At 43.1% G+C, this 19,542-nt stretch overlaps 1 protein-coding gene across 2 annotated transcripts in view; it reads right to left on the bottom strand.

The window, feature by feature from the left end:
* The window catches only part of SEPSECS (Sep (O-phosphoserine) tRNA:Sec (selenocysteine) tRNA synthase), a 39,590-nt gene extending 24,029 nt beyond the window's left edge, over positions 1 to 15,561 (bottom strand). Inside the window, exons 1-5 of one of the 2 annotated variants that reach the window (XM_083630583.1) lie at positions 15,359 to 15,561; positions 11,733 to 11,887; positions 6,401 to 6,519; positions 6,145 to 6,303; positions 4,833 to 4,986 (exon numbers count right to left, since the gene is read on the bottom strand). In XM_083630583.1, coding sequence (XP_083486709.1) covers positions 4,833 to 4,986; positions 6,145 to 6,303; positions 6,401 to 6,519; positions 11,733 to 11,887; positions 15,359 to 15,472 — 701 coding nt within the window. In that variant the 5' untranslated portion in view covers positions 15,473 to 15,561. The remainder of the gene's footprint in view (positions 1 to 4,832; positions 4,987 to 6,144; positions 6,304 to 6,400; positions 6,520 to 11,732; positions 11,888 to 15,358) is intronic. The other variant, XM_083630582.1, reaches the window with a different exon arrangement.
* Positions 15,562 to 19,542: the final 3,981 nt, after the last annotated feature.

The raw sequence follows: 19,542 nt of genomic DNA on the forward strand, positions 1-19,542 counted from the left end.
GTAATCTATGTGCACAAGCAACTAATCCAAAGTTCACTCTATTCTGAAGTAGGTCTTTACTACTGTAGTGAAGCAAGTGGAGGAGTATGAAGCCTGAACTGCAAAAATCAGGTTATTATTTAAAGTACCAGTGGGGGGGGGATAGGAGAAAGGGTTTCAAAGGGTACACAGCCACACACACACACACAATCAGAGATAAAACAGTATTATGAAAACTACCCCCCCAATTATCTTTGCCCAAAAAGAGGTACACCGATAAGACTAAAGTCTCAAAAGGGATATACGATTATTATAAGCCTGGGAAATACTGGTGCAGTAGATAGCATGTTGAACATGTATCAGAGAGGCTTGGGGTCAAATCCTCATTCAGCTACGAAGCTCACTGTAGCCTAGTAATGTTCAGACATAATGCCAAACTGCAGTATGATGGCAGTTTAACAATGAGCAGACACAAGCTGCAGGTTTCACATGCCTGCTTCCTCTTCCTTTTCCCAAAGTGTGGGGTGATCAGTGCTTGCCTACAAACCAGTACCAACCCCAAGTGAAGCCATTCCAAATATTGTTTTTAAAAATGTTACAGCCCATTTACTAAGCATGCCCTGCTTCAGTAGCCAATGCAAGGTAGACTGCTGCATAGCAACTGAACCACCACTTTTCTCAACATTTAATGGTTTGAGAGTTCGGGCAGCAATCATTAAGTTTGATGTTATAGACTAGGATGTCCTCCTTGCAGGAACCTCAATTACTTTTGCTCTTGGTTGCAGGAGCTTTGAACAGTAGGTTGCAGAGATGCCATTGTTCAAAGAGATTCAAAGGGCCACTCTCAAATGTATTTAAAGTGAAATGCGGAAGGAAAAGAATGTTTTAAAACCATCTGCTGTGTGCTTTATTTTATATAGATATGTAAAAGGTAAAGGTACCCCTGACTGTTAGGTCCAGTCATGACCAACTCTGGGGTTGCAGCGCTCATCTCGCTCTATAGGCCGAGGGAGCCGGCGTTTGTCCGCAGACAGCTTCTGGGTCATGTGGCCAGCATGACTAAGCTGCTTCTGGCGAACCAGAGCAGTGCACGGAAATGGCGTTTACCTTCCCGCCAGAGCGGTACCTATTTATCTACTTGCACTTTGATGTGCTTTCGAACTGCTAGGTGGGCAGGAGCTGGGACCAAACAACGGGAGCTCACTCCATCGCGGGGATTCGAACCACCAACCTTCCGATCGGCAAATCCTAGGCTCAGGTAGATCTGGCTACTGAATGTTTGCAGAATGTAGTAGTTTAAGAATATGGGCATTTGCCATCTCTGGTTTAGAACAACAGCTGGAAAAATAGGTCGCAATCCAATCAACAAGTAAGGTGCATTTAGAACCACTCAAATCAATGTGCACACCTATTTCTGGTTTGGTTTGCATTGTAACTGCATGATCTTATACATGCTTACTGAGAAGTAAGAGTTCAATGGATTGCAGTCTAAGGGTAGAACAAGTGAGCTGGCTGAGGAGATAGGTGCTCCTGAGAAATAATTATATGAAGTATGAAACTTTGGAGGAAGGAATACAATTATGCCTGAACTTTCCTCAGGCAGGGGTCCCTAACATGGGAGTTCAAATAATCTTTACATGCAAAGAAATAGTGCTGGAAGAAATGACCACATAAAAGTTATAAAAGGAAAATGCCATTTCATCTGATACCTAGACAAAATGTTATAGCAAAGTTGAAATATATTTTCTGAGGTTGCAGCAATGGGGGCAATCCCACTGAAAAGATAAATGTGTGACCTTCAGGGGTTGACAGTAGTCCTTTAATAAAAAAAAGGCCCTTCAAATGCCATTGAATATTTTAAATTCATAGTTTCAGGAATGAGACAGCGCACAACAATGTACCGGACTACAAAGCTGCCGGCAGAGAAATGAACGGCAAATTGCAATGGCCCGAGATTAGGTTATTTTTATTTTCACATTTCAATTCAGATTTTTTTCCCAACTCAGTTTAGACAACATTCGCGGCACAAAGACAGAATTATTAGACCAACTTTATATCCTTTTACCACATACTTGTACACACGTTTATTAAATCAATAAATAAACAATATATTTAAAAAACCAATTCAGTCTAGCCGAAACTAATTTACAGTAAAAGGAAAAAAAGATTCTTACTCAGAAGTTCAACTTTTATATGTGACTATATTTCTAAAGAAGGGACACGGGTGGCGCTGTGGGTTAAACCACAGAGCCTAGGACTTGCCGATCAGGTCAGCGGTTTGAATCCCCGTGACGGGGTGAGCTCCCGTTGCTCGGTCCCTGCTCCTGCCCACCTAGCAGTTCAAAAGCACGTCAAAGTGCAAGTAGATAAAAAGGTACCGCTCTGGCGGGAAGGTAAACGGCGTTTCTGTGCGCTGCTCTGGTTCGCCAGAAGCGGCTTAGTCATGCTGGCCACATGACCTGGAAGCTGTATGCTGGCTCCCTCGGCCAATAAAGCGAGATGAGCGCCGCAACCCCAGAGTCGGTCACAACTGGACCTAATGGTCAGGGGTCCCTTTACCTTTTTATATTTCTAAATGCAAAGACTTCCAGAGGAGGACTGCAAATTCCAGCTAGTACTTGACACTGAGGCTGGTGTGTGTGTGTGTGTGTGTGTGTGTGAATTTTCAAACTTTTCGCCTTTAGGAAATGCTTTCCTAGCTTGCCTGCCATGAAATTTTGGACATACCAGACACCCACACACCCATGTCCTGTGGGAGAAGATGGGTACTGGTACACAAGCTGTTCTGCAGGGAAACTTGTCAGTCATTACTGATACATTCGCTGGAGAATATCCCTTCCACTAGCTTTCTGTGAAACCCCAGAAGTTCCTTGGACGCAGTCTAAAACTACTATCCTATCTGCCCCATAATATATAGCTAGGTCAAGGATCATATGCAGAACACTCTGGATTAAGATCACAGGATGCAAAATCCTATGGATCTGCCATTTTTGAAACAGCTGAATTAAAAAATATATAAAAAGGTCATATGAAAACGAGGAAGAAAAAAGAAGTAAGGCAAGATAAAGGTCTAAAAAATAGAGAGGAAGACTATCTTACGCTAGGAGATACTTTTTTTGACCATTGCTATAATATGTGACAGTGGTAAATGTGTTAATAGGAATCACTAAACCTGTAAAACTCTTGCCTGTGCTCATTACGTAACTGCAGATACATATTTGCATGCATGAAGGAAGTTATTTACACAGTTTATACTACAGATCATTTTTACCACCACTACTTGAAAGACAATCCAATTTAGAGGATAAATTTTCTTACCCTCTGCAACCGCAATCACAATTTATTAGTTTCTCAGCCGACTCTTTGTCTCCCATCCACAAGCCCAAATCATTTACCCACAAAATTGGAATATGGTTCAAGTTTGAATAGAAAAGCAGACTTGAAGTGTTATATTTTGTGGAGTCCAGAAGTGTTCCAAACAAATTTTTGCTGACAACCACAGATGAAGAGTTCACAAAATGAATAGTGATGCATTTTTACGGAATTTAAAATTTTGTTAATTACCTTTGTTTTAACTGCTCGGAATGGAATGGCTTAGGCTGCAATCCTAGCTCCACATACATGGGCGTGAGCCCCACTAAATTCAACAGAGCTTACTTACTTCAGAGTAGGCATGATTAGGATTGCACAGTTAGTCAACACTTCCTATAAGATTATCAAATGAGCATCAACAGAGAGGTAGCAGAAACATTAGACGTTAAAGAAGTTGTTTCTCTTTCAGTAATTCCAGCAGCTAAAGATGATATCCATCCTAATTAGAGGCCCTCAGGAAAAGCAATTTGCAAGAATAACTTTACTCCAAAGTACAGTTGTGGAGGATCATTAATCTAAAGCAGGTATGATAAAAATCGTTTGCCTGACTTTTGTTCCACCTGGTAATATTCATATCCTAGTTAAGAACTCCCTCCTGTCTTTCCATGAATTGTTGAATACTAACATGCAAATATTCTGACATTTAAGATTTCTCTGCGCAAACAAGCCAGCACAACAGAACCTTACCTATAAAATGCTAGTTTTTTAAGTGTAGGAGGTTTCGCTTTAATACAAGAGAGCATTCAAACATACAATTCCTTACCTGTAGTCTAGAGTAGTATCGTAAGAGCTGTACAAAGAGATTCCCCCAGTCTTGTGGTTGAACTCTTACTCTAGCAAGGATACAGTCAGCTTAAAACCAGACCATAAAATGTATCTCAGTCATAGATCTCCATCAAATATCTGGCAGACTGTGTCGATTACATCCTCCTTCCTGAGTTCCTGGCCCTGTGAACCTCTTGTTTCTGCCAACTTTCTCCCCACTTTCCTTCCTGGATAAAGTATGTTCCATGGTCTTCCTCGCAGCTCTGGAGAATTCCCAGTCTTTCTTTCCTAGTTCCCATCCCCATCTCCCCTACAATGCTTTCATTAGTTTGAGGCCTGCTCATGATCCTGTCTCTCTATTTTCTATGCCCTCCTGTCCCTCTGCCTGTGGTGACTCATTCTAGGACATGAGAAGCTCAACCAACGACAGCCAGAGACCCTTCTCCATTATCTGATCCCTCGTGGACAGGCATAGGCAAACTCCAGCCCTCCAGATGTTTTGGAACTACAATTCCCATCATCCCTAGCTAACAGGACCAGTGGTCAGGGATGATGGGAATTGTAGTCTCAAAACATCTGGAGGGCCGGAGTTTGCCTATGCCTGCAAGTCTTGGAGATTAGGGAAACTTAGTCAATCACAGCCAGTAGCATCATTACTACCCTCAAAGTCAAATATAAATTATAGCTACCCAAAGTTTACATGTTGCTTTATTTACCTGTCAGGCACCCTTGGAGCAAAACATGATGTGGTAGAATGAACACAGAGTATATTATCAGCCTCAAGATCCTGGATTTTAGCTTCCACTGCCTTGAGGTCTGTACGCAGCTCGTCACCTTCTAATACATTTTCTACCACCACGGGCTCAAAACCTAGTCCAGCCAACAAAAACAATGTATGAGTGGGCATCCTGGATTCTCCTACAATTTAATCTTCACTGTGTCCCCAGTGTGCCTCCTTTGTTTGATTTTATTCTCATTGCTTACTACAGAGACAACTATTCTATTTAAAATTACAGAGACTATTCTATTAAAATTAGTATTAAACTTTAATATTAGCCACTATGGATATCAGTAAATAAACTGGTATTGCACCATCAGTCCAAGAAATTATCTCACTGGCACCCGCCATACAATATCCCATGGAAAATTAAAATTAAGAGCAAGACCTGATGTTCAAACATAAGATATAGCAGACAGGGCTACTCTCTCTAGACTCAATTTAAAATATTGCTAGCAAAAACGTCCTGCAAGATGGAGTAAACATCCAGCTTCCAGTAAAAAAAACTGGAAGATGGACATAATATTCTAAGTGTGACAACAGTGGTTTGAACACTCTGAAAAGAAATGCTGCAGAATATAGCAAAGGTGTTGAGGCAGCTTACATCACACTTGACGTAAATCTCAAAAAATTCACAAACGTATTGCAAGTTAGCCTTTCAGGAGCTTATTGGTTATTTTCCTTCTTAGCAGCTATTGCAGATTTTGTGGATCTCTACCACAGGTGCTTGTCTGCAAGTTCTTAAATCAGCCTCTGGATAAGCTGTTAAGATGCTACAGAATGTTCACACACATTCTCACTCTTCAAATAGAAGGTGAGCAATAGAATATTGAAAATCAGTACGATTTCTGCCGAGAAGTGTAAGGTTTGTGTGGCTTTAGAAAAATCCTCACATGACCCAGGGACAAAAGAGACTGTGTGTTTCAAAGACAACTGGGAAGCCAGAAAACTATAGAAGAAGAGAAGGAAGGAAACTGAATTTTGCATATAATTACTTAAAATCATAGCTTGTTTCAGGCTTCCAGAAAGTTATATATATTGCAGGCCTACACAATTTCTGACCTACCATGCAAAAAACAAAAACAAAACCTCTAGTCATGTATTGCAAGGTATTTGACAAGCCCCCTCCTTTTATTGCAGTCCCAGGAAGGCATCAACAGCTAGAGGTTTACCAAGAATCAAACAACATGTTCAGAGCTTGTGCTAAGCAAGCAACAAGAATCCCCAGCACTCCACACAAACCCTTTTACCTGCAGTGATCATTGACTTGAAACAGGATTTCTGGTCTATACGGGGCCAGATAATGTATTTTGCCTTTGGTCTCTTGTGCCGCAGGGTTAGGAAACATAATGTTAGGCTCATGCCAGTTGCCATGGGGACCACAAAGCAGCTACTTGCTGTCCTGACACCTGCAGGTAAAAGACAAAAATCAGATGTGAAAAACAAATGCTCTTAAAATATTGCAAGTACCTGTAAGGGAACACATGCGCTTGGCTCCACACTTACCGACAAGTTTTATGATATCCAAGGCAACTGAATTAGTAAGTTTGTTCAAGAGACTGGAGCCTGCAGCTTTTGGCTGAACAGCAGAAATATCGCCTGACCTTCCAATCCCATGGATCAACCTGGAAATGAAACAGAAGGTTGGGAGGGAAATGCAACTTTTAACATAAAAATAGACATTCAGATACAGAGTTTTGCACCAGGACTTAGTGAGAACCAACTTTGTATTGTACTGGCATTAACTTCAAAATATGTGACTTGGCACTGTGGGTTAAATAACAGAGCCTAGAGCTTGCCGATCAGAAGGTTGGCGGTTTGAATCCCCATGACAGGGTGAGCTTCCATTGCTCGGTCCCTGCTCCTGCCCACCTAGCAGTTCAAAAGCACGTCAAAGTGCAAGTAGATAAATAGGTACCGCTCCGGCAGGAAGGTAAACGGTGTTTCCGTGCGCTGCTCTGGTTCGCCAGAAGCGGCTTAGTCATGCTGGCCACATGACCCAGAAACTGTACGCCGGCTCCCTTGGCCAATACAGTCGGTCACGACTGGACCTAATGGTCAGGGGTCCCTTTACCTTTACCTATGTGGCTTACTGTAAATTCAGTTATTGTATCTACCGCTATGTAGACCTACAGAACTTGTGACCCACCAATTTGAAGGCAGCCAACACCTGTCTATGGCAGCTTGGCAATTTAACCAGTTCTGCTGCCTGCCCTGCAAACACAAGAGGGGATGCTGAGCACCTGGAAGGCACCAGTGACCTAGTGTGCATTATTATGGTATGCTAAACTCTGGTTTACCTGCACCATGTGAACATGCTGACTCCAGTAGAGGAGTTTGCATTCACTTTGCTACTTGATGGTCCTTTCAGCACAGAGTGGCATGGCAGCTGAGTCAAGGTTCGTGATTAAGGTCTCTTTGTCTTAAGCATGATCTGTGGCCAATATCTCTTCCATGGTTACATGACACAGAATGAAACGAACTGTCTAGGTTCCCTGTCTCCCTCTACTACAGGATGCTCTCGCAGTTGCCTTTGTGCTTCAACGCTTGATGGTTCCTCAATAGATTCCAAACATTGTTGTTGTTGTTTAGTCGTTTAGTCGTGTCCGACTCTTCGTGATGCCATGGACCAGAGCACGCCAGGCACTCCTGTCTTCCACTGCCTCCTGCAGTTTGGTCAAACTCATGCTGGTAGCTTTGAGAACATTGTCCCACCATCTCGTCCTCTGTCGTCCCCTTCTCCTTGTGCCCTCCATCTTTCCCAACATCAGGGTCTTTTCCAGGGAGTCTTCTCTTCTCATGAGGTGGCCAAAGTATTGGAGCCTCATCTTCAGGATCTGCCCTTCCAGTGAGCACTCAGGGCTGATTTCCTTAAGAATGGAGAGGTTTGATCTTCTTGCAGTCCATGGGACTCTCAAGAGTCTCCTCCAGTACCATAATTCAAAAGCATCAATTCTTCAGCGATCAGCCTTCTTTATGGTCCAGCTCTCACTTCCATACATCACTACTGGGAAAACCATAGCTTTAACTATACGGACCTTTGTTGGCAAGGTGATGTCTCTGCTTTTTAAGATGCTGTCTAGGTTTGTCAATGCTTTATTCCAAACATTACAAGCCCCTCAACCCAATGTTTGCCTTCCTTAAGGAGCTGTGCAAGGTAAAACAAGACTCTGAGCTCTGTCGAAGTCTTCTGTGCATGCCAGAGGACCTGAATGCAAAGGATGGGTAGTTCCATTTCACATGGAGGTTCCTTGCAAGGACAGAAGCAAAATAGGTGTCTGCATTGATTCTGCCTTCTGCTAAGCCAAGAAGGGAGACATATTGATCCCATTCTCCCCAGTTCTTTAACACACACAGAAGATTTAGGTAAGGGGCAGGTGGCAACCACATATAAGGAGTGGGCATGCCAAAAAACGTGGAGCTCTTTGTCATTCTATCACTTACAATTATTCCAACACTGTAAGAATTATAATTCTTACAGTGTTGGAATAATTGTAAGTGATAGAGTGTCACTTAGAATGACAGCTGGAACAACAAATGCATACTGTTTGGAGCAGCAAAGTAAGCTTATATTTAAAAATGTGTTGGCTGTAAATTATACAACAGCCCAATCGAGTGCCAGATGACCTGGGACTTTAGGCCCTTAGAAGCTGAGTTTGCCCATAAGCTCTGCTTCATTTGAATAAAATCAATTTTAATGGGCTTTTGTTCATGTTAGCCGCAATTAATCTGTCATAAGGGTCATTTAAAAATGCAACTCCCATAATTCAATATATGCATGTAACTGATGTTTAATATGTTTTTGTTTTAATATATGGGATAGAAGAAATTCTGATTAGTGTGCTGGTGAAGGGTAAATGTTCCACTGTAAAACTAATTAAGCTGAAGTGGAAGAGAAGAATACATCATTTATTTCTTCATCCAAAAATTCAATTTCACTATGCTAATATTTGTTAACATAGCAGCAAAGAAATTATTTTCACATTTTTAGCATACCAAGCAGGGGTTCGTATGTTCAAAAAGATATAAAAACCTGCTCATACAAGCAATCTACTCGCATTAGGAACACGACATCTGAGAAAAGGACCTGTTTGTAATTGTGGTCTCTCTTTTCAGGAACCATGAACCTACTGTTACCGTTTAGGATGAGAGAGAACAGGTACACAGTTAAACTGAAATACCTGTCCTTATGTCCTTAAGATGAAACCAACTCGGTCTGTTCTGGCAGCACTTACCATGTGTGAAGTTGGAAGAAAGAGGTACTTTAGCAGAAGGTTGCACCTACTTCTTACAGTTGGCTGACCTTCTGTTAAGTAATGGTGTGAGGAACGCCATGAATATATCCCCCAACTGCTGTATGCATCTCCCATCCTACCCTTAACTCTTTTGCCTTGGATGAAGGGAATATTGGAATAACGAAAATTATTTCTGCTCATAACACAATATCAAGCTATAAATGTACAGTATAAGCAAATTCAGAAATTTGCAAATGGACAAAACCCAAACCCAAAGCCATATATTTGTGTAATGAGATTTCACCTGCAATCCACGAACTGGACCAGTGCTACACAACTGCAATACAGTGGTACCTCGGGTTAAGAACTTAATTTGTTCTGGAGGTCCGTTCTTAACCTGAAACTGTTCTTAACCTGAGGTACCACTTTAGCTAATGGGGCCTCCCGCTGCTGCCACACCACCGCCACACAATTTCTGTTCTCATCCTGAAGCAAAGTTCTTAACCTGAGGTACTATTTCTGGGTTAGCGGAGTCTGTAACCTGAAGCATCTGTAACCCGAGGCACCACTGTACTGTTATCTGTCTGCATTATGGATACGGTTGGTGTGCATGGCTGAGATCTGTATGTTAGAGAGTACTAAGGATGTGTTTGGGAGACGTTACTATGAAGGAAAGCATGGGTATAGCTTCTACTTCAGTGATTTTGTTTAGCTGCTAATAATGTTTTATAAGATGCAGGGTTTTTAATGTATTTTTCTATTTGATTTTTACTTCTCTTTTTGTAATCTTTAAGAGGATATTTTGTTTCAACAGTGATTATGTTGTTTTTAAATGTGGGTTATTATTGCATTTTTGTATACGATTTGTAATTTGTATATAAATAAATCTGAAAATCTATTCTGGTATTCAGTAATGTAGTACTTCAAATATTTTAAAATATGCTGTAAACTGCTTAAGATTTTTTTTTAAAGAAAATCTAATATGGTATACTAATGATCTAAATAAAACATTAGTGTGACACCATCCTTCGTGAGAAAATAATGGTGAAACAACTAGTATACCCCATTATATATATTTTTGCTACTCTAGTAAGCATTGGAATTGGCCAATAAACCAGGTTAAAGTGCCAATCTTCTGGTTTAAGTGATATGTACTGAGTTTGTTGCGCTATTTGTTTTAAAAATGAAAAGCAGATTTAAACAAAATATCTGTGTAAAAAAAACCCAAGCAACTTGAAAAAGCAGCAGAAAAGTAGAGCTAGCTATCATAACCCATAAGAACCATTCTAAAGATGATACTGGTACTTATTAAATGAATCAAAATGTCAGAAAATGCTGTGAAGATTTTTGAATTTTCAGTTGTTAAACAATGGAACTAAGATTGAAGAGCTCAAGGTGGAACATGGGAGGAAGTAGTCAACATTCAAACAAGACTCTTATGTGCTATGGAGGTTTCAGAGTGCACCGAAGGATGCTGGGAAGAAGGAATATACTGTTACCTGCTACCCCTACTTCTGAGTAGTGAAAGATTCCAGATTTCAGGAATACCAGCTACACTTATCCAGGGTCTGAGTTTCCTTTTGAACAACGAGGAGCAGCAGAAGCTGTGTTGTCCTTATGATATATGGTTTATTTACACATATTTACAACCTAAGACTACCATAGAGGGATCTTCAGCATTACAATGCAAGAGGTTATGGCTTCTCCATAGTCAGTGTTGGATTAAGACACCAGAATCCTGCTTTCTGGCTCTCTCCCCAGTCCACTGCTTAGTAACTCTGTTGCTTAACTCCTAACTGCCATTCTAAACGCTAACCTTTCCGAAAACACCAGCATTGTTTTTTAAACTAAACCTCTTTGAGGAAGGAAGGAAACCCACTCATTTCCAAGTGAGATATGCTTTCGATCCTTTGTGTTGCCTAAATGGTTCATCCCTAGGCTAACACCTCAAAAGGAAATTATCTGAGTTAGTCAGCTTTTATACTTGGCTTAACGAGGTCTAGCACATGGCTTAGATCAGGGGTTGGCAACGTGCGGCCCATGAAGACCATTTTACCGGCCCACGAGCCACCCCCGAACCGAGCCGCCCACTCACTGAGTCACCCGCACACTGCTAAACCAGACTCGCTGAGCGGCACTGGAAATCGCGTCTGCGCACACGCAGATACTGGAAATCACATCTGCGCATGTCCAGATGCTGAAAATCGCTTCTGCGCAGGCATGATTTTCAGCGTCTGGGCATGCGCAGAAGCAATTTCTGGCGCCACGGACATGCGCAGACGTGATTTTCGGTGTCGCACTGCCCTGGTCTGGCCCACGGATAATCTCCGTGGGAGTGATCCAGCCCATGACCAGTAAACCTTGCAGACCCCTGGCTTAGATACACACTGGGTATCACCTCCAAGAAAACTAGGTTTCACACCCCAAACCTTAATTACCGGTAAATTCTAGCACCCATAAACACATAGCAATACAATGGCTGAGCCCTCATTTTGGGGAATATAAAATCTAGTTGTTACCTAGCTATGCACATTCCTTCACGGGAGGAAAACAGGTATAAAAGAGAAATAAGTCACTTGTCATATTAAAAAAGCCATATTTACCTGTAATGCCGGCGGGCTACTAGCCCTGATGCCACTCTTCCTTCCCTCTCACCCACACCACAGTTGCCTAGGAAATTATTGCTGTCCATAATTGCCAGTTCATGGAGAAAAAGTTCAATAGTGCTTTCATCCCATCCATCTTCAGGACATTTGCCCTTCAGAAAACAGTACAATTAAATACAGTACAGTTAAAGTACATACATAAAGTACATTGTTGTTGTTTCATTTTCTTAGATAGGCTAAACTAGAATAAGGAAAAATGAAACTGTAACTTGAAAAAACCACATGTTTTTAATTGAAAAGTACTCTATTACTGCAAAGAAACTTCTTTTTAAACCCACCATTGGCATTTAGTTTCATGCAGAAAAATATCAAGGGGTTCAAACTCACACCATTAGCCTTGCAGGATTGCAACATTGGCTCACTTCTGGTGCTGTACCCATGGTTTGGAGGTGAACATGCAGCAGGTTTGCACACTTCCTTTCCCCCTCTCAAATGCAAATTTCGAACTCCCTTCTATGGCTCATTATAACCACAGTTTAGGGTTACATCTTCATTGGGGCTAAAAACAACAGTTGACCAGGATTGCCTGAAACCACAATTTCTTCCCAAATCCTGCTAAGCTCTAAACCACAAGGCTTAATTAAAGCAAAACGTAGAAAAGAGGGGGGGAAATCACATGCAAGAGGGGTAAGAGTGCACATATCCAATCTCAATTACAGTTTAGATTAGTTTAGTTTAGTTGTTTAGAAAACAGTGAAAGACTGTCTGAACTGAGGCACCATTTCCAATATAGCAGGGGTGGCCAACTCCCAAGAGACTGCGATCTGCTGGCAGTGATCTACCCCCTTTTTTGGAGTTCAGGTCAAAATTGTTGAGCTTTTTTTAGGAAGGAAAGCCCTGTTTTGGCAAATTTTGGATGCAGGGCATATTTTGAACTTTTTCTAGGGGAGCAAAACTTGTACAGCTTGTTTGAGGGGAGCCAGTGATCTACCACACACATCCAGTGATCTACCGGTAGTTCACCATCCACCTGTTGGATGTGCCTGCAATATAGCTACCACTTTTCCTTGAATTTCAAAGCTAACAGGGAAACCTAGTCCAGAAGCAGAAGGATGAAGTTAACACTATCTCAAGCTATGTTCACAATTAAGTGTGCATATGGAGATGACACATTATTTTGAGGATGGAAAAAGACTGTGCAAATTATCCAAGGTTATTTTCTTCAGTAAAGTGTCTTAGGTAGGTAGAGAGTAAGCAAACAAATTCAGTGGGACTTTCTATGAATGCTTACTCAATAGTATTAGGTTACGTATTAAGCTGGCCGGACCTAACAGATGTAACTAACACGTCAGAAGAACAAAGGTTTCTGACAGCTCTGCCAAAAATAAGGTATTATTACTTCCTGCCTTTCCTCCTATGCATCTCAATGGGCCTGGCTAGGTATGGAAAATCACAAAATACATATGATACAAAACTCCCCACTGTTTATAGTGTGCTTCTTCTATGAGTAGACAATTCTCAGACCCATACCATACATTTTAAGAACACCCCACAAGCATTTAAAACACATGATTTCCCCCAAAGAGCCCTGAGAAACTATAGCTGCCCACTCACAGAGCTAGAAGACCCAGAACCCTTAAAAAACTACAGTTCCCGGCGTTCTTTTTTTGGGGGGGGGTCACACACTTCAAATGTGTGTTGGATGCACTTTAAAGTGCATTCAGAGGCGTGGCAGAGTAAATGGCCCTTAACTGCAAAGAGACAAAGGCTGCCAGTAGCTAAAACCATACCAAGGCGCCAGTGGGAAGCTTCCGACCTCGCTGCTATGCGGACAAGCCACCTTAAGGTCCATAAATAGCAACACCCTAGGGGTCCCGGGCCCTAAGGAAGTTAGATTAGCCTCAACCAGAGCCAGGGCCTTCTCAACACTGGCCCCGGCCTGGTGGAACGCTCTGTCTCATGAGACCAGGGCCCTGCGGAAAGAAATCAGATTCCGCAGGGCCTGTAAGACAGAGTTGTTCCACCTGGCCTTTGGCTTAGAATCAGTTTGATTCCCTCCCCCTCTTTCTTTTTTTCCTTTCTCCTCCGGTGAAGAGGCTGCATCCTAATGTTTTAATGTTGTATTTTAATCCTGTTTAAATTGTATTTTAATCAACTTGTTTTTATTATTGGTTGTTAGCCGCCCTGAGCCCGGTCTTGGCTGGGGAGGGCGGGGTATAAATAAAATTTATTATTATTATTGGCCTCCAGGGTTTTACATCACTGAATCAGAGGCACTCCCACCACAACTACGCTCCGAAACAGAACGGCCGGGATGGGGTGTCCTTTTGCGCCCAGGGCTGCATAAGAGCCGTGGCTCAGTGGCAGAGTGCCTGACTTGCCATGTTCAGTCCCCGATGGCACCTCCAGGTGGAGTCTAAACCCTGAGCAGGGGTCAGCAATTTTTTTCAGCAGGGGGCCGGTCCACTGTCCCTCAGAACTTGTGAGGGGCCGGACCATATTTTGAAAAGAAAGAAAGAATGAAAGAATTCTTATGCCCCACAAATAACCCATTTTAAATAAAAGGACACATTCTAGTAATGTAAAAAAACGCTGATTCACAGGCCAGATTTAGAAGGCGACTGGGCTGGATCTGGCCCCTGGGCCTTAGATTGCCTACCCATGCCCTGGAGAGCTGCTGCCAGTTAGTGTGGACAATACTGGGCTAGATGGACTAAATGACTCTGTAATAATAATAATAATAATTTATTTATACCCTGCCCATCTGGCTGGGTTTCCCCAATCACTCTGAGCGGCTCCCGGCAGAATATTAAAAACACAATAAAACATCAATCATTAAAACTTCCCGATACAGGGCTGCCTTCAGATGTCTTCTAAAAATCAGATTAAAAGGTAAAGGGACCCCTGACCATTAGGTTCAGTCGAGGCCGACTCTGGGGTTGCAGCGCTCATCTCGCTTTATTGGCCGAGGGAGCCGGCGTACAGCTTCCGGGTCATGTGGCCAGCATGACTAAGCCGCTTCTGGCAAACCAGAGCAGCGCATGGAAATGTCGTTTACCTTCCCGCCGGAGCGGTACCTATTTATCTACTTGCACTTTGACGTGCTTTTGAACTGCTAGGTGGGCAGGAGCTGGGACTGAACAATGGGAGCTCACCCCGTCGCGGGGATTCAAACCGCCAACCTTCAGATTGGCAAGTCCTAGGCTCTGTGGTTTAACCCACAGAGCCACCCGTGTCCCAGAAAAGTCAGATATTCCTCCTTAAATTAGCCTTTTATTCAGACCATGAGGACTAGAACCTTGCTTTTTGTTGTTAGGCAGCTCCCTACCTTCTGTGTTCCATGACAGGCATAGGCAAACTCAGCCCTCCAGCTGTTTTGGGACTACAACTCCCATCATCCCTAGTTAACAGGAACAGTGGTCAGGGGATGATGGGAGTTGTAGTCCAATCTGGAGGGCCGTTTGCTTATGCCTGTTCCATGAGGAGAATGACACCTCGGGGGGCGTGGCCTGTAAAAGCAGGCAGCCTGGTGGGCGGGCCTCCCGGAGACGAGGCCACGCCCCCACCCCCGCTTTCCCTCATAAAGAAACGACGAGCAACTCCTCGCCGGCCCGGCTTTTTACCTGCTCCAGCAAGGCCCGCAAGCGGAGCTCGTGCGCGCGGCGCCCCTGCGACCCCTGCCGCACGTAGGCCGCGTTCACGAGCCTCTCGCTGGCCACGAAGTTCTCCGTATTCATGGCGGAGGAAAGCGAGGGAATGAAGAGGCGGGGCTGGGTTTCCGTGCGCGTGCGCACTCCGCGCGCGACGCTTTCATCGGTAGAGGGCAGTGAGAGAGAAGGCCGCTCTCGACGTTGTAAGAACGTGAGCGACTGGCGCCCCCTATCGGAGAGGAGGACGAAGGGGAAGGCACTCGCCGCCCGCTTTCCCAACGGCGCCGCACCACAGAACGCGGCTTTCGTTCTGCGCACGCGCAGTTAGGTCAGTGATGGGGCTCTACAGATGTTGGACCACAGTATCTTCATCCCTGGAGTCTCTTGACAACATCTGGAGGGCCAGTGGGTCCCTCCTGCTGGTTCCCTTAGCCCTGGTGCGGAGGAACTCCCGTAGCAATGCTATTATTATTATTATTTCATTTATTAAAGCCTTTATCAGTAGATTTCAGGGCAGTTGACAGCCATTTATCGCATTTGTTAGTCGCTTTATATCTTGCCCAGGGCAAAGTTACCAGGAGTGAGCGACCTTTCCGATTTCACAGGTCTCTTTCTCAGGCCAAACATTTTAAAGAAGGGGGCTGGGCAGAGAACAGAAGGAAGTACTGCAGACAAAAGGTGCCACCATGTCTTGTTTTGAGTGTATCTGAATGAAAACTTTGTCAAGGAGCTTTCAGTCAAGTTAACGAGTCTGGGCAGGTCGTCAAAATGAGCAAAAAGTGCCCAAGGTGTAGTGATCATGTGGACAGAATCCTTAAAAGATGCTAAGCATGGGCATGTTGTTGTTTAGTCGTTTAGTCGTGTCCGACTCTTTGTGACCCCATGGACCAGAGCACGCCAGGCATTCCTGTCTTCCACTGCCTCCCGCAGTTTGGTCAGACTCATGCTGGTAGCTTCGAGAACACTATCCAACCATCTCCTCCTCTGTCGTCCCCTTCTCCTTGTGCCCTCCATCTTTCCCAACATCAGGGTCTTTTCCAGGGAGTCTTCTCTTCTCATGAGGTGGCCAAAGTATTGGAGCCTCAGCTTCAGGATCTGTCCTTCCAGTGAGCACTCAGGGCTGATTTCCTTAATAATGGATACTTTTGCTCTTCTTGCAGTCCATGGGACTCTCAAGAGTCTCCTCCAGCACCATAATTCAAAAGCATCAATTCTTCGGCGATCAGCCTTCTTTATGGTCCAGCTCTCACTTCCATACATCACTACTGGGAAAACCATGGCTTTAACTATACGGACCTTTGTTGGCAAGGTGATGTCTCTGCTTTTTAAGATGCTGTCCAGGTTTGCCATCGCCTTTCTCCCAAGGAGCAGGCGTCTTTTAATTTCGTGACTGCTGTCACCATCTGCAGTGATCATGGAGCCTAAGGTTTTCCATCCCTCCCCCCCCCCATTTTAATTATTAGTTTTGTGCATCCCCTCCCTGTTTTGCTATATTTTTAACGACTGGACATTAAAATTGAGTTTTAAAGTTGCCCTAACCTTGTTTTCTTGCATGGGATCAAAGTTTTGTTTTTAGAATTTGAAGATCTGTGGCCCTGATAATAATTTGACAACGTATCATCTGGAATTAATGTGCTCAGAATTTAGTGATGTAAATACATTTGTTTTCAAACAGGAAATATTTTTGCTTCATGATGCTGTTCTGCAATACCGCCTACAGTATGTGTTGAATATGTATCACAAGAGGGCGCCATCATACAACTCAGTCACACACTAATTTATTTTCATTATATTGCCTTTAATCCTCCTACAGCCACGATTGAACACAAGGCTAAAAAAAGAGAGAAAAGCTGACATATCTTTTAGGTACAACAAGTTAAACAACAAGCATGAAATCTCCTTTAAGTCATATAAATGCATTATATATGTAAGAATACATATAATTAATCTATTACCAATTACTGAATCATGATTTTTGGTAGTGGTTCCCGCTTTATGGCATGTCATCCCTGGTGGTGATATGTCTGTTGATCTCAGTATTAATATTCCTCACTCATTATTGAAATTCAGGAGAAATTTAGCAATATTCCTGTTTACTGATTACTAAGTGTGCAAGTGTGACATTATTAGCTGTGGGGATATTTGAGAGTTTTTGATTGTTTTATTATCATTTTTTTAAAAAAAAATGCAGTGTTTTGCTGTTTGCCATCCTGGGCTTCTTTATGACAAAGGGAAGGATAGAAATTTTACAAAATTACAGTTTACAAAACTTTTGCATCATTCATTTTCATAAAATGCTTTACTCAAAAACTTTAGCATCTTCCATAACTAAACAGAAAAAAGCTTTTAAAATACAACTAATAAAAATTTCTATTTTACAGGTACATCATTCCATTCCTTACCCCTAGGGCATGTCCATTAATTTCAGTGCAATCGTGTGCATTACTCATATCCTGTGGTGGCTGGTGACTATTGGAACTGGTCGGACAGAAGGAAGGAAGGTCACCAGGAAGTCAATGACAGGCAGGGGAGCCAATTTCTAGTTTTGTCTTCTTTCTCCTCCATGCTGAGTTCTCCAAAGGGAGGAAGGTGCCACCCCTTGGACTGGGTGTGAGTAAGATGATAGGCAGGTGGCGGCTGGTTCAGATTATACCAGGGGTCAGCAAACTTTTTCAGCCGGGGGCCGATCCACTGTCCCTCAGACCTTGTGAGGGGGCTGGACCGTATTTTGGAAAAAAAAATATGAACGAATTCCTATGCCCCACAAATAACCCAGAGATGCATTTTATTTTATTTTTGTAAGTATTTTTATTAAGCAGTTTCAACATAACAAATTATCAAATCATATAATCACATACATTATTTCCCCCCTTTTTTCCTCCCCCACTTCCATCCCTCCCTCCCTCCCCCCCCCCACCAGGGACTTCCTTCAGCTCCTCTCTCTGATTTCTCTGCACATATTATTCTCTGCATGTTATAAAACTATACATATCCTTGCCTTGTCTATCTATCTATCATGTTATCAACCAATAAATTTGTGTATGTTTATTCAAAACCTGCCAAGGAGTCCAGTTCATTTGTTGTCTTTTTAGATAATTTGTAAAAAGTTCCCATTCTTTCTTAAAGTCACAGTTGTTCTTGTCCCGCAGAGATGCATTTTAAATAAAAGGACACATTCTACTCATGTAAAAACACTCTGATTCCCGGACCATCCATGGCCAGCGCTCAGGCCGCCCAATTTCTGCGTTCTGCTGCTTCTGTTTAGAGTTCCAGCCAGCTCTTCCCTCCAAGTGCATTACACACAAACACACACACACACACACACACACGAAACACAAGTTCTCCCAAGCATAGTAATATTTCTCAGTACCCTCCTTTGGCTGCACTTGAGGTGCACCCATCATCGTGAGTTCACGGTAAGGAGGAACAATAACATTGATGGGGTAGATGAGATTGGGTTTCTGGCCCAAGGTCACCCAGACGTCCAGATCTCCTCTGGATTGTTGTGTAATGTGGATAGCAAGCTCTTCTTGCCCTTCTCCTCCAAATCAGTTCAGTGCGTTCCCACACGTTACCTTCTCCCAATCCAGAGCTTTTCATACCCTTTCCTTTTTGAAATATACCAAGCATGCCCCCCAACATTTCTCTGATGAAAAGAGGGACGCCCCATTCCATAATGATAATTTTATTCTTTATACCCCACACAACTGACTGGGTTGCCCCAGCCACTCTGGGCGGCATCCAACATGTATAAAAACATAATAAAACACTCGACGTTTTAAAACAACCCTTCACTGTACAGGATTGCCTTCAGACGACTCGGGAGTCGGAGAACTCCATACCTCCCAACATTTCTCCACTGAAAATAGGGACACCCTAAGGAAAAGAGATTAACAGTAATCCTTCGAGTGGGTTGATTGGTTTGGCTATGCGTTGGTTAAGTGGTTAATTGGTGAGCTATGAGATGAAGGGGAGGGGCAGATGCCTTGTCAATCAAAGAATGCCTTGTCAACCAATCCGAGACAGCTTTGTCAATCCCAGCAGCCTTGGCAACCAATCCGAGGCAGCTTTGTCGATCCCAGCAGCAGGTATAAAAGAGCATGGCCTGGCCTGCGCCAATCGGTTGCAAATGCTCCCCTGAAAGGTTTGAAACAGAA

The sequence above is a fragment of the Podarcis filfolensis genome (genome assembly GCF_964270895.1).
Source record: "Podarcis filfolensis genome assembly, chromosome: 9".
Lineage (NCBI taxonomy): Eukaryota > Metazoa > Chordata > Lepidosauria > Squamata > Lacertidae > Podarcis > Podarcis filfolensis.